Source organism: Dermacentor albipictus, chromosome 2 (assembly GCF_038994185.2).
Source record: "Dermacentor albipictus isolate Rhodes 1998 colony chromosome 2, USDA_Dalb.pri_finalv2, whole genome shotgun sequence".
Classification (NCBI taxonomy): domain Eukaryota; kingdom Metazoa; phylum Arthropoda; class Arachnida; order Ixodida; family Ixodidae; genus Dermacentor; species Dermacentor albipictus.
Window position 1 is genome coordinate 42749324 of NC_091822.1, and position 15941 is coordinate 42765264.

At 46.0% G+C, this 15941-nt stretch overlaps 1 protein-coding gene across 1 annotated transcript in view; it reads right to left on the minus strand.

The window, feature by feature from the left end:
- Window positions 1–2294: 2294 nt before the first annotated feature.
- The window catches only part of LOC135912786 (meso-2,3-butanediol dehydrogenase-like), an 82095-nt gene continuing 68448 nt past the window's right edge, over window positions 2295–15941 (minus strand). Inside the window, exons 7-9 of the mRNA XM_065445335.2 lie at window positions 12722–12758; window positions 11186–11249; window positions 2295–4326 (exon numbers count right to left, since the gene is read on the minus strand). Of these exons, the coding sequence (XP_065301407.1) occupies window positions 4144–4326; window positions 11186–11249; window positions 12722–12758 (284 nt within the window). The 3' untranslated portion in view covers window positions 2295–4143. The remainder of the gene's footprint in view (window positions 4327–11185; window positions 11250–12721; window positions 12759–15941) is intronic.

Consider the following 15941-nt stretch of genomic DNA (forward strand, 5'->3'; position numbering starts at 1 on the left):
AGACCTCGGCTATTGGTCAAAAGCTTTAGGGCTGCACCCACTTCACCTGCCTGTCACGCGACGTCACAAAACCGCGAAAACTCACCTCGTCAGAGTGACGTGTACGCTTTAAAGATGCATTAATATGCCGAAAAAAAAACTGCCTTTTTCTGTCAATAACCGCAGGCTGTCCCGTTCCGAGAGGAATAAAAGATGGCTGCCACCGATCGCTCAGGCACCGGCTACTCGCTCCTGCCGGAGAGCATGTTGGTTATTTGCGTATAATAATGCTTTTTACGGGGCTGTTTAGTATTTTAGAGCACTTTCGACACGTTTACGACGTCGCTCAGTCAACTTTCCTTTGCTGATGATCATTTTTAGCAGTATTCTTAACCTTCCGTTGCATGCCGCCGCGATTTTCGACGAGACACCCTAAGCTAAGTAAGGGGAAGCGGATCAATCGCAGACGCCGCACCACCCTCTTCATCCGGTTATCGATTTTAAGTGCACTGGCTCGGCCCCATCGAATCCCTCTCCGCTTGAGCCGTGCTCCTCGCCTCCTATAAGCCAATGAGATAAGACAAGCCGTTCAGTGTAGGCAATGTTATTCGTTTTTAAAGCAAACAAAAGTGACCTCCTATAAACAAGGAAAGTAGTTGATTGGTCTCTTTAAACAACCCTGCGAGTCACCGCCCGATGCTTGCGTCAGCGGTTACGCAAATTTGACGTCAGGAGATTGGAATAAAAACATAATGGGATAGTTTTACGTTATAGCGCCCATGGTCAAGGCAGATGCTCGCGCAAAGAATACAGTCAAAGCTACAGGAAAGACACAAATACAACACGGACCATACATGACTTGCTGAGACACAAGAAACAGAGAAGTAACCTCCTTAGCTGTAAATATCATCGCAAATTTTTAAAAAAATTATCAAGAGCGCGCAACATGTAGTTTCATGCGTACGACGTGAACGATGTCAGGACTAGGTTGTTGTCTACGCCGTGTTTGAGCCGCACAGCAAGTTTCGTAAACTTTACTCAACCAATGCGGCCCAAATGCGAAAAAATACTTTGGAGTCCCTGACGTCACACTGACGTACCGGCGTCGGGGTTCAGGCGCGGAATTCAAATACTGATGCTTCGACCGTTATTTTCTCATCTAGTAACCAACTATTATATTGAAATGACTGCCTGCTGGGTTCTCAAACAATGCTTTACAAGTCTATACTGATTAACTAGTTCGCTTTAGTGTCCCTTTAATCTGCACCTGAATATAAGTACTTGCGCGTTTTAATACGTATGCATTCCTTGGGTACTTCATGCCCATTCGGGAGCTCCCATGTTTGTACGTATCTAAATATTTTTCCACGTACCTGGTTCATTGCGTAGCTTGTGTTCGAATGATTACCTCTTCGGGTTGATGTGCTGAGGATACAGGGTTCGATACCAATCATCAGACAAACTTGTGTCACCGTGTGGCAATGTGTACATACGTTCCGCTCTTCAATGAGCCCCTCACGCGCCCAGATGGGTCACTCTACCTGAGGGACAGGGTAAGCACCGCTGTTCGACAAAGCTCTTTCAAGCCAACTCAGACCGGAAGCTTTCCAAACAATGATTTTGCCCAATGCGTTTGTAATGCCCAATGTAACGTTTACTTTCCAGAAACGCTTGGATTTAAAATGGACAGCTGGTCAGCAGTCGAGAGATAAGCGAGAAACGGTTAGTGCAGTGGGAAAATGTATGGCGATTACGATACTCCCTAATGAGAAACTTATTCGCAGCTGTTTTCATTTCGCGATATATTGAGGCAAAGAATTTGAGAAAGAAATCACGGCACTAACTGGTGGTAGACTAGTGCCTTCAGCGCTTTTGCAGACTAATAAGTTTAAATCGCGGACGAAGGCGATAAGTAGAACACAGACATGATAGGTTACCAACCAGCCCAAACTGCCACCCCTCTAAACTTTCGCAGAGGGCGGGGCAGTCTGCGAACTCTAGCATGATGAGCAGCATTGTAGTGAGCTGTAGAAGAAGATGACGACGAACGTGCGAGCAGCGGCACAAGCGTGTTCGCGCTGTTACGCCGAAGAACGGCGACGCTCAACAGAGGAACGGGTGCCTACGAGCAGCGCTCTAAAATGGCAGGGGAGAGATTGATGCGACTGTATCCGTCACCTGCATAAGTAGCGGTACAAAGTAGATAGAGAAGTTTAGCGGAAGAAAAAAAAGAGAACAGAAATCTCTGCAAAAATGCTTTAATGGAGAGCATTTATAGCCTGCGTGGGCAGCTTTGCAGGCTACGTGACTATTTGTCACTGTCTTGTTTCAAAGATTATCCCAATAAATCATCATCATCATGTACCACCGGTCTGTGCTGGTCTCCAATGAACGTCCTTCATGCCAACCTGGATCATTGTGTATGCGTCAGTAAGTGTGTGCCGGTATTGAATTAAACTCCTTGACGCCAACTTGGCTGGCTAGGTATAACCCACTCGGAATGGCTTAGCGCTAAAGGCATCTTCGTACCTTGGACAACTAACTGATATTTATGCAAGAAACCCGAAACAAGTGAAGATGTATTTCTAGGCTGTTGGGGCCCGAGGCTTCACCAGATATACTCCAGCGCACATTAAAGAAGCAGTTACCCCTTAACCCATATAGTATACGACTCTTGCAAGTGAATACATCAGACGATATACCGTACGATATAATTATGGTCGTGAGCCTCTACGCTTCTAGGAAAACTAGAACGGAATTTGTGCATGCAAACCCAGTTGGTCGTCCTGTCACATACCACATACATACCACACTTCATTGACAGGGTGGAATGTCAGAGGGAGGTGTATCGCCCGTTCTCTGATCTACCAGAGTGGATATCTGTACTTGATGATTTGATCTCGTTGTAAACAAGTTAACTCCGCGTTAGCCCAAGTGTGGGCGACACGTTTTATGACTTGCAACCGGTCACCTTCAATGTCAAAGTTTGCACTAAAGATAAAAGAAGCTACTGGGAATGCGTCGCCTCTACAATGACGACAAACACCTCTTAAACTTCTTTGTTGTGGAGTAGAATTGAACCGACGTCACAACGATTCCTCAACGACAGCACACTGACGCCTTATCAGGCTGCGTCACGAATGCACTGTGCATAGGATACATTCCAATGAACGCCTTCCACGCCAACAAAATTAAATTATGGGGTTTTACGTGCCAAAACCACTTTCTGATTATGAGGCACGCCGTAGTGGAGGACTCGGGAAATTTCGACCACGTGGGGTTCCTTAACATGCACCTAAATCTAAGCACGCGGGTGTTTTCACCCCCATCCACATGCGGCCGTCGTGGCCGGGATTCGATCCCGCGACCTCATACTCCGCAGCCCAACGTCATAGCCACTGAGCAACCACGGCGGGTTTGCTCGCCCCACCAACACTTCAGCCAGTTGTTTCATTGAGATATAGGGCAGGTGCCGCTCTTCAATGAACCTCTCACCAACTTGAGTCCCTGAGTATATGCTAGTGAGTGTGCGGCAAGCGAGAGAAGAATTCGGAGGCAACACACAGGCTTAGATGGCACTGACTGTTCTTAGAGAAGTGCGAAAGAAGAGTACTGCTGCCATACACGCCTCGGATATAACTCGTTTTGAGCGCGGAAATGCATTGTGTTGCTGTATCGATTCCATGCTAACGCCTTACTGTGAATAATGATTGTGAGATGGGATCTGCCATTTTTTATCGCATTTCTCCTCCTCTATATCTAAACAATAAATCTAACTAAACACAACCAACAGTATTGCAATATATAATTACACTATGTTCTATTTCTTCCACAATGTTTTAGAGGAAATAAGAAAAATGACAGACAGCCTCAACAGAAGCACACTGCACACGACCTACGTCTTTATACCGCGCTTTAAGCATCAAAAGGCCGAGAGCGGACAAATCGAAACGCTGTATTTATCGAATCAGCCAACGGACATCGACAGAGTAACTGAAGGCTCGGTCAGTTAGTAATTATTCATGGTAAGGCTGTTGCACCCACAAAGAACAGTGTATACATGTTGTTTGGTAACAAGCACGGTTTCTAAACTAGCTGTGTCATTCGTTCCTTTTGCGTGCATTGAAGAAGTGTCGAATCTGTCCCTTACGCAGTCCACTTATTCTACTCAAAAGGGGTGCCGTGCGACAGGGAGGACATCAACAGCATGCCCCCGTCTACGGGCATTGATATGCCTGTGACAAACGAGGCATCATCCGAAGCCAGGAAGGCGATGCAGCGCGCCACCTCGTCCGGCGTCCCAGTTCTTCCCAATGCATGAGCAGCACCGGTCTTTTTCTCCATAGCCTGCACAGCGGTAGGAATTAAATCCTGAGCACGTTGTACAACATATGGCATCAAGTACGAATGAAGCAAAACACCTATGCAAACATGATGATGATAATAGGTGGTGTTTATTGGCGCAAGGGCCAAGTGTGGCCAAAGAGCGCCAAGGCAGTGTTGGTAAGTTCGCAATGTAGTTATGAGTTCTATGGGGTTAATGTAAAGTGGCTGTATTGGGGCCTTAAAAATAGTCGCTCTAGAGTGCGTAAAATCTATATGTAATAAGATTATGTCGATGACAAATGATGTGTTCTATGTGTAATAAAATCCATCGTGAAAGAGTGATGCAATACAGAAAATATATTAGATGGTGAAATTACCTGGAGCACCACTGCCTCGCCAGAGCCCTTGAAACACAAGGGCCTAGAGGCATGTGCTATATGAAACAGATATCACAGCGGACTCCTCTAAACAGAGGAGACGCTACGAGTGTGTGGGTCTAATAACATGTAGTACAACATCTTTCAGGAAGCCCAGGACTGCGCTGGAGTCAAACAGCGGTTCTGGGCCTAGTAACATTACTGGATGAAGGGGGATGTGCTGGCGGTAGGCTACGGGAAAATGTTTCTTTCGTTCAGATTCGGCTTTCCGACACTCCAGGAGGACGTGGAGGACGGTCAGCCTCTCCCCGCATCTACCACAGGTTGGAGGCTTGTTTCCGGTGAGTAAAAAGTTATGTGTGCCAAATGTGTGTCCTATTCTTAGACGACAGAATAGGACATCTGTCCGGCGTGATTTTGTTACTGAAGGCCAGAATCCTAACTGTGGCTTTATCACGTGGAGCTTATTATTTGTTTCCGCGTCCCATAGCCGTTGCCACTGGTTCCGTAGCTTCCTCCGTAAGAAGGGCTTCAGGTCTGTGACAGGAACTGCAGCGGTGGGATTAGCTGAATGCGATGTAACTGACGTGGCCATCTGGTCCGCAAGAACGTTACCTTCGATGCCCCTATGACCTGGCACCCAGCATATGATGACATGCTGATTACCTATATACGCTTTACACAGAGCAGAATAAAGTTCGTTAGTTACTGGATTTTTGTGGTTAGAGAAAGCCATCAAGGCCTTCACAACACTAAGGGAATCCGTATATATGACTGCTTTCTGGAGTTTTGATTTCCTGATATGCTTCACAGCCGACAATAGTGCGTAAGCCTCAGCCGTAAAGATACTAGTTTCCGCATGCAGTACATCGGTTTCCGAGAAGGATGGCCCGACGGCTGCGTAGGACACCCCGTCGTGTGACTTCGATGCGTCTGTGTAGAACTCCGTGCAGGAGTGTTTGTGCTGGAGTTCCCGGAAATGGATTTGGATTTCAATCTCTGGAGCGTTTTTTGTAACTTCCATGAAAGATGTATCGCATTGTATCAACTGCCACTCCCAAGGAGGTAGCAGCTTAGCTGGATGCATTAGGCGAAGTTCGAGGATTGGTACATGCATTTCATGACTAAGCTCCCTCACACGCAGCGAGAAAGGCTGTCTTACGGAAGGGCGATTATGAAATAGTGTAGCCTATGTCATATCATTAATGGTGTTAAAACAGAGATGTTCGGGATTAGAGTGGACTTTTGAAAAATATGTTTGGCTGATGTACGTTCTCTGGATATGAAGTGACCACTCATTCGATTCTGCATATAAACTTTGTACGGGACTCGTTCTGAAGGCTCCTGTGGCTAAACGGATACCCAGATGGTGAACAGGGTCTAGCATCTTTAGTGCGCTCGGGGTGGCAGAGTGATAAATGACGACACCATAGTCTAGTCGTGATCGAATGAGGCTTTTATATAGATTCATTAAACATTTCCTGTCACTACCCCACGTAGTCTGGGAAAGAAGTTTCATTATGTTCATTGTTTTCAGACATTTTTCTTTAAGATGTTTAATGTGGGGGACGAAAGTGAGTCTGTAGTCAAGTATGACACCTAGAAATTTATGTTCTTTGTTTACAGGTATCTGTTGTCCACACACTTCTAAGCAGGGATCCGGAACTAGGCCTCTCTTCCTTGTAAACAAAACACAAGAACTCTTATGAGGATTGATTTTGAATCCATTTTTCTCTGCCCACCCTGACATCTTGTTCACACCATGCTGTACCTGTCTCTCGCACACTGCGAGGTTACAGGATTTGAAACCGATTTGAATGTCGTCCACACAGACGGAATACAAAATGGCCGGTGGTAAGGAAGCACGAAGTGTTGCCATCTTAACAATAAAGAGTGTGCAACTGAGCACGCCACCCTGGGGTACACCGGTTTCTTCTGCAAAAGGACGTGACAGCACATTGCCTACTTTCACCCGGAAGGTACGATTGGACAAGTAGCTTTTTATTACGTTTAGCATAATACCATGAATGCCCATTTCTGACAAATCTCTCAAGATTCCGTAGCGCCAGGTCGTATCGTACGCCTTCTCCATATCGAGGAATATCGATAAGAAGAACTGTTTGTGTACAAACGCGTCACGAATATGTCCTTCAATACGTACAAGATGGTCGGTTGTGCAGCGCCCTTCTCGGAAGCCACACTGAAAGGGATCAAGCATTTTGTTTTGTTCAAGGAAATGGATGAGTCGCCGATTTATCATTTTTTCAAATACCTTACACATGCAGCTTGTGAGGGCTACCCGGCGGTAACTTGCCACTGAAGAAGGGTCTTTCCCTTGTTGCAAAAGAGGGACCACAACGGCTTCTTTCCATGCCGTTGGAAGGTACCCTGCGTCCCACATAGTGTTGAAAAGTGTAAGTAGTGTTTCTTGCGTGTCATTGTGTAAGTTTTTGAGCATTTCATACATGATTCTGTCCGATCCCGGTGCAGAGCTCTTGCATGCGCTCAAGGCAGCTTTTAACTCGGCAGTACTGAAAGGGCAATTGTATGGTTGATTCTGTCGGCATTTATTGATGAGTGGCTTGCATTCTTCTATTTGTTTATATTTTAGGAAGGATTGCGAATAATGATTTGAGCTTGATACACTCTCAAAGTGCTCCCCAAGTGAGTCGGCCTGATCTTTCAGTGTATCGCCCTGTGTGTTTACTAGAGGGAGTGAATATATTTGCCGCCCTCTAATCCTATTAACCCTGTTCCATGCTTTGGCCTCATCTCTGAACGAGTTAATGCTCGATAAAAACTTGTGCCAGCTTTCTCTTCTGGCCTGCCGGCGGGTTCTCCTACCTTGGGATTTTATTTTTTTAAAGTTGACAAGATTCTCAGCAGTGGGAGAAGCTCGCAGCAACCCCCACGCCTTGTTCTGATTCTTACGGGCGGTCCGACATTCGCTGTTCCACCACGGTACACGTGGTTTGCATGCCAAGCCACTTACTTCGGATATGCATTTTGATGCCGCATCTATTATGAATGCTGTAAGATAATCCACAGCAGCATCAATTTCTAAAGAAGACAGGTCAGCCCATGAGATGCTAGAGAGAGTTCGAAATTTCTGCCAGTCGGCTGTGTCTCTCTTCCACCTAGGAGCTTGTGGAGGATATTCGTTTTCTTTAGATGTTTTTATCAGTATGGGGAAGTGGTCGCTCCCGTAAGGATTGTTCATGACTTCCCATTCGAGTTCGGGCAGTATAGACGGCGAAACTAGGCTGAGGACAATTGATGAAAATGTTCTGTTGGCGAGAGAATAATATGTGGGTGCCTTCTAATTCAGCAGGCATGCACCAGAAGAGAATAGGAACTGTTCAACAAGCCGACCTCGCACATCTATACGAGAGTCGCCCCATAGGCTGTTGTGCGCATTGAAATCCCCAAGTACAACGTAAGGTTCTGGCAATTCATCTATGAAGGACTGAAATTCATGTTTGCTTAGTTTGTAGTGTGGGGGTATATAAATCGAACAAATTATGATAAGTTTGTCTAGCAAAACAATGCGAACCGCCACTGCTTCAAGGGCCGTTCGTAGCTGTAAATGTTGACAGGATATGCTTTTATGAGTGAGAATCGCAACACCACCGGATGATGCGACGGAATCATCGCGATCTTTGCGAAACGTAACATACGTTCGGAGGAAGTTTGTTTGTTTGGATTTTAAGTGTGTTTCCTGTAAACACAGCACCTTTGGATTATGTTTGTGGATGAGTTCTTGCAAGTCATCCAGGTTTCTAAAGAGTCCTCTGATGTCCCATTGAATAATTTGTGTATCCATATTTAATGTAAATAAGTGCTGTGTTTACGGAAAGGGAGGAGATGCCTTAGGGTACAGAGCTCTTTCGAGGCCCTGTAACGGGAGTTTTGCCCTTTCTGGAGCGTTCGAGGGAGCCTCGCCGCTCCTTAGGCGCTTGGGGCGCCTTGAGGATAGGTGTTGTGTCCATTGCCTCTTGTGAGGCTCCGGACACGTGCTCTTGCGAGCGAGAAGTTATCAGGGAGAGTCCCGCCTTGGAGGGCAAGACCGCTGCGCCCACCGGCCCGGAGGTCGATGGGGCTCCCTGGGGAATTTGGCTGCGCCGGCTGTTGCCAGCGCTGGAAGGGGCCGGGGTGGTTGGAGCAGCCTCAGCTGCGCCCAACTTCGGGGTAGAAGGTCCCTTCTGCTCGGTTGGCGGAGCAGCGCTAGCTGCAACCACCGTGGGGGCAGACGGCGTAACTGCCGACTCACTGTTTGTGGGTCGGACAGGCGCCGGACGCCGTTGTGACGCTGCCCCCTGACGCGCCACTTCGGCAAAGCTTTTCTTTGGCAGGTATGCAACCCGCCTGCGTGCCTCCTTGAATGAGATATTTTCTTTCACTTTGATCGTTACTATTTCTTTTTCTTTCTTCCAGGATGGGCACGACAGTGAGTACGCGGCGTGCTCCCCATCACGGTTTACACACTGGACAGCGTTCTCACAAGTTTCAGTGGTGTGTTCTGTGGCACTGCATTTAGCACAAGTTTGGCGGCCGCGGCAGCTCTGCGAGCTGTGGCCGAAGCGCCGACATTTGAAACAACGGAGTGGATTGGGCACGTAAGGCCTGACACGGAGCTTTATGTACCCGGCCTCGATTGATTCGGGCAGGACACTTGAATTGAATGTGAGAATTAGGTGTTTGGTCGCAATTTCCTTACCATCGCGCCTCATCTTTATTCTTTTCACATTAACAACATTTTGCTCATTGAAGCCCTCTAGGAGCTCTGCCTCTGTCAACTGAAGCAGGTCATCGTCTGAGACAACGCCGCGTGTAGTGTTCATGGTGCGGTGCGGAGTCACTGTCACTTGAAAGTATCCAAAAGACACTAGATTAGGTAGCTTTTCGTATTGTTTCAGGTCACGGAGCTCCAAAAGGAGATCTCCACTTGCCATCCTTGATGCCTTGTAACCTGGACCAAGAACCTCGGTTAAAGACTTCGAAACTAGAAATGGGGAGATCGTGCGTACTTGTTTATCTGACTTTTCCGAATGAATTACGTGAAATCGTGGGAAGTTGGGTCTTTGTCGTCCAAAAAACTGAAATACGTCTTCGGTGCGCCCTCTTTTCTGAGAGCGATCTGGGAGGGTAGGGAAGGAACTAGCCATAGAATAATTTAATTTTCGGCAATAACGCCAACCACCCACCGTGGAGCCCTACAAGGGGACGTTACAGGGACTGTAAGAACAGGTCCTGCAAACGCCAGTTGTACGTTATCACTATAACCAAATATAAGATAACCTAGGTTGGTTATTCACACAAGGTTAACCCTTGCTGCCTGGAAAATTTGGAAGTAAACGGAAGCTAGGAGAAGACAGGAAAGATGAAAAGTAAGAAAAAGACGAAGACTGGAGGGAGAGAGAGACAGGAAAAGGCAACTACCGATTTCCCCCGGGTGGGTCAGTCCGGGGGTGCCGTCTACGTGAAGCCGAGGCCAGAGGGATGTGTTGCCTCCGCTGAGGGGCCTTAAAGGTCCTGACACTCAGCATCGGCTCAATCCCCAGGATCCCCTTTTCCCCGGACACGGCTAAGCCGCGCACGGCTACACGCGGGAGGGTCCAACCCTCGTGTGCTCGGGTACGTGGTGGCGCAACACACCAAACGCCTGCTTGCGCAGACGCCCCTGCGGGGACCTATGCAAACAGTATGCAGTATATATTAAGACAAACTGAGTGCTGGTTACCGACCAGCTGACGTGATCTTCTGTAAGAAAATGAATTGCTAGTCGCAGTAACCAGCCTGACCATTCAAAGTCAATCCTATATTCAAAACCGGGAAACATTGCAAGAATGGAAAGAATATGTTAGAGATAAGTTAAGGTATTTATCACCAAGTTATCGGTGTTGTTTTCATTAGTGCAGGACAGACAGAAGCGGGAGAAATAAAGTCTAGCTTTTTTTTTACTTTTCTAAGAAGAGTACGGATAGGGCCCAGCGTGGTCAGGCATCCAAGTTGTCTTACAGCCCAGTAGAATAAATTTAGAAGTCGTATCAACCCGGAACAACCACATGCAACATGATCCTGTTATGAAGATGCGAAACAGCGTGAACGGTGCATCATCCAGATCGCCGCCTATGAAGAGGTGATATATCATGTCACATATATAGTAGAATGTCTTTCATTAAACGGATAGGCTACCAAAATGCCGCTGATGCAGCGTTACCTGCGATGGTTGATTTATTGTGCCTCTATAATATCCCCAGTTGAATAAGAATACCGCAAACTAATCGTCTTTGTGCGAAATAATTCCACCAGCCGGAAATCACGCTGCGTATACTGCATCGCCACGACTTTTTTTCGATGCTTCTATTTCCTCATTTTCATCATCGTTAAATGTTCGTATTATGCTCTGCCCTTACAAATTCCTATTTTGCAATCAACGTCTTCGCATTTTCCTTTGAGCCTTATTTAACCCACGCGACTGATGCCGGTATTGACATACGCACCTCTATGTATTCGTCCACGTTATCTCCAGGTTTTAACGCCAAGGTTGTTCTGATGACACCGGGGCTGGAAAAAAGAAAACATAGAGAGAGAATCAAATAAAGAAACCAATACGCAAAGTTACATTGGTCACTTGTCCTCCTTGAGTAGCCCGCTCAAGCTTGGGACCTTCTTGCTGTAATAACAAACGTCTCACCACGTCAACATGCATCAACGCGCTACCATCGTCCTCGGAATAAATAGAAAACTCACTTGAGTGCTCCATGGCTAAGAACACTGCTTTTGAAATGTGTTCTGGTTACAGAGAAAGAAAACTTAATATTCTTGTCCTGTTAGTGCACCACGTAAACGCACGGAAGGCTACTATAAAATATGTAGCCCTCAACAACAATAGCACACCGTGAGATTTGCTTTTAAGAACATTGGAATCTGTGTGGTTAAATATATCGGAAGACATCTCTGTATGGTTTCGCACGTATTCCGTATGGAGGGAATCTACTGGGAATCTCCTGCTCTTTACGTAAATTTTCGTTGTATTACTTTAAAACTAAAATTTTTCCTTTGATAGTCATCTAAAAGGAATAATTGCTACCTCCAATATGTCAATAAATTCTTGATCGATCCAGGGAAGTTTGCGCATGCGGTTTGCGGACAAGTCGATAGTACTGTACATTGTGTCGCCATCGGAGAGAATAAAGTGGACAGCGCCGAACCACTTCAGCCTTGCGAACTGGTTCGCGAGCCATTAGAATTTTCTGTTTCACTGGACCACAACTCAACCGAAGTGATTTGGAGCGCCGTGAGCCCGACCTTCACCATTGTTTTTCTCTCTTTTTTTAAAGTTTCACACCGTGATTTGCAACGAAGCCCGCTAGCACGAGTTACGGTCTGATGATGAGTTTTCATTGTCTGCCGCAACGAGCTCAGTCTTGTGGTTTCCAGCACTTCCACTCCCCGGTAGTCGATTTCGCTTCATAGCGTTGACTACACCTAATTTACATACATTTCGCTTCCACTCTGCTTTATTATTTTCTCGAGCCCTTCAACACTAACCTGATCTACTCACTACTTGCGAGCCAATATTGCTATCAGTAAACAAACGTAGTCAATGACCTACCAGGCGAACTCAGTCGCAACTGTCGCGCACCTGTACCCTACTTTGCTGCAGCTTAAATTTACGATGCCGAGGCTCTACGAGTTGCGTACAAGCTAGGAATTTTCTTTTCTCCATCATCATGCTCTATGCTTTAACTGCAGAAAAGCACTGTGGCCACAATCTGCGGTGGCACAATGAATACAGCCATTGTATGTTCTCTGGGAACATTTTATGTTTTCATTGCGTTCATTACGAATTGTTCGTATGAAGTATAAAGCAGGCTGTAGTTCAGGTATATATGCCCGCTCGCCCGCGCACACAGACGTAAGAAATCCAAGAGATCAGGAGCATATTGGCATAAACTGCACGCCGGCCTGCAATGGCACTCCTATTTCTGATACTCCTAAGTTAAAATTTGTGAAGTAAAATCGTCTTTACTTACTTGATTGTGTTGACACGTACACCAAAGGAAGCATTCTCTGCAAAAAAATAAAAAGAAAAGAAAAAATCAGTTAAGTGCTTTAACATCATCTGCATGCAGCGACATGAGCGATCGTCTGGACATAATGTTATGTTCACCGCCTTTACCTCCGACGGAAGACTGTTTTCATTACATCCTGTGGGAAGAAAAGTAATTAACAACAGCATATGTGATTCTACGGCTGGCTTGTGTGAGCTAAACGGCCCAGAAGTTGAGTGCGGCATTATGCGAGACCAATCACCTAGGGCTACGCTCTCCTGAAAACGCACTGTCCCATTACTTTATTCACGCCGCACCACGCAGCCACGATGCACATTATTTGCGTATCCCAAGAATTTGTCACAAGAAAACCGTAATATCAACCAGCTGTGAAAATGCGTCAGCCCTGGTGGGAGGAATGCATGATATTTTCTTTATTGACATTGTCACAAAGCACGACCTTCCATCTTGTTCTTTTCATGCTGCCCTTTTCCGAAGTTTGGTGCAAGGAGAAGGGTGCGCGTTCTTTCTTTCCTACCGGCCTTTGATTTATAGTTAGATATGAAACATGTAGTAGCATACTCAGCCTAGTGGTCATCTATACTTCGGAACCATCTTTAAGATTTCTGTCTAGAGCGCGCACGTATTTTTACTGTTGCATGGTTCTTGTTACAATTTTCTTGCGACACATTCTTAGGGTGCAAAAATTATGTACAAGCTGGGTGGGCTATGCGCCGTGGATAATGTACCAAAGCAATCTGTATTCAAGAGGCCATAGCCCTAGGCTAGAGGTCGGGCATAAACTAGCCATAACGTTCTGAACCTTTGAACACCCAGGCGCTAAATGAAAAGTATTATATCTTGCGTTCGGTACTGTATATATGCACGTATTGATACAGGAAGCGCGACATAATCTGCAAGCGGCACTAATTCATAACGACTACTGTATTGTGTATGGCCCAAAATTACAAACTGCAATTACCGGTAGATATATTGAACAATAAATTAGAAATCGAAACGTGGAACCGCAAAGCAGCCGTGTTGTTCCTTTTGGTAACATATGGTGCCGGTACACAAGAACCTACCCAGATTACGTGAAGAAAAAATGTGATTTTGGATCACGGCGTCCTTCGCCATCAAAGAAGATACCTCCCACAGAGCGTCGATTTGAAGGCTGGATGGATGGATGGGATCCTCTTGAAACGAGCTGGTGGCCGATTCCACTAAACTCGTTATTTTTTTTCTTTTACATCCGTTTGCTCTCGTCTTTAGTGATTTGTGGCTCGTCTTGAGGAAAGACTGAAGCTAATAGAAATGTGTTGCCCTCATGTGTAATGCTTCTTCATCCTGTGTATTGACTCTCCCCTATTGGAAAATCCTATTTAAATTCAAACTGGGTTATACAGGTTTAAACTGGTTCTAACAGGGACCTGTTTAGCAACAAACAGGTATAAACAGGACCAGTTTACACATGAACAGGTTTGAACGGGGTCCCGTTTGGCATGCAAACAGGTATAAACTGGACCAGTTTACACACGAACAGGTCTGAACGGGGTCCCGTTTGACATTCAAACAGGTATAAACTGGACCAGTTTACACGCGAACAGGTCTGAACGGGGTCCCGTTTGGCATTCAAAGAGGTATAAACAGGACCAGTTCACACACGAACAGGTCTGAACGGGGTCCCGTTTGGCATGCAAGCAGGTATAGGCATGACCAGTTCACGCAGAAATGGGTCTTAACAGGAGCCCTGTTTGCAACTAAACTGGCTTATACTGGACGCAGTGGCACTATATAGGGTCGCCTGTTTGTCACAAAAGCTGGTTTAATCTGGAGCTTTGTGGCAACTATACTGGATGGCATCATGCATACCAGTTTAATGCTTGAATATAACTGGGGAGGAGCTTTTTTATTGTTCGACATCCTGACAATTTAACCCCTAGTGCTAAATTGGGCCATTATCAAGCTCTACAGAAATTGCGTGAACACCTCGGAACATTCACAGACCAAACTGCGATATGCTAGCTGCGAATTTCAAACCGATTCCCGGTCCTGCCCAGTTGAAAAAGACAACAGGAATTCCTGCTGCAAATACAGAAATTTCTGTTGTACGACAGAAGTTCCTAACGTTTCTGTAGCTGCGACAGACATTTCTGACGTTACGACAGCAATTCTGACGTCGCAACAGAAACATTCGGTCGCGACGGCCAAGAGTTCTGAAGTCGCAACAGAAGCACTTTCCGTCGCGGCCCTTTAAAATGTCAGCTTCGCATCGGTGGTGTACACTGCACTTTTCTCTTGCGCGGTATTCAATCGTGCTTCTCTGAAGCCGGCAATACTGATAGCACCGACACCGGTATTAAAGTCGACGTGGCCAATTGTTATAATTGTGCCGTGACGACGCGGCACCAGCAACGCGCTACCGGCCTCCTCAAAATCGGCCGCTGATCAAAATCATACCATCTGCGGGAATGGCTGCGTATCCGCTTTGTTTTATTTGGTAAGATGGGGCACACAGTCCTGTGGACTTACATGTGCGGTTACACTGACACATTAGTTAATTTCCCAGAAATATTGCACAAGCTTATGCGAAGCGGAAAAGAAGTTTTGGATTGTTCCACAAAGTTGCGTGAAAAGCTTTCTCGCTCGGGTCTCATTAATCTGGTACAGCGCTGCCGTGAGAAGCCAGTATACTGTCCGGATCAAGACTCACCCACGAGTGTTTATGTAGCTATTTTGCATTGAACGCACGAATTATATGCGAGCTCAAAAGTGTAAAGAGCAAGAGACAAGTGTCGAAATTAGCAGTAAAAACCTTCAGTGTCCCCGGTCACCGTTGTCTATTTCTGAATATCTTATGAAATATGGATATCGTTACAGCAAAATTGATGTTCTAGCATTCCACGATGTACCTGTCGATGGTAGCAACACTTTTGCGCATATAGAGATACGGCAGTTGACGCGACCGGTGAAGTGAAAGCGCATCTTGGCTTTTAAAATGTAAATGTAAACAGCAACCCAGAGAGAGATTTATATTGCTAACCTAGTCGAGGTGTGGGCGTGTTCGGCGTGGTGCGGTGGTAAGATGCTTGCCTCGGAATCGTGAGGTCCGCAGTTCAAATCCTGTGCGAAAGCTTTTTTTTTCGACTTTCTTTTTTTTGTATTAATAATTTTTCTTAACCTTAAAGAGGTCTCTGTCAAT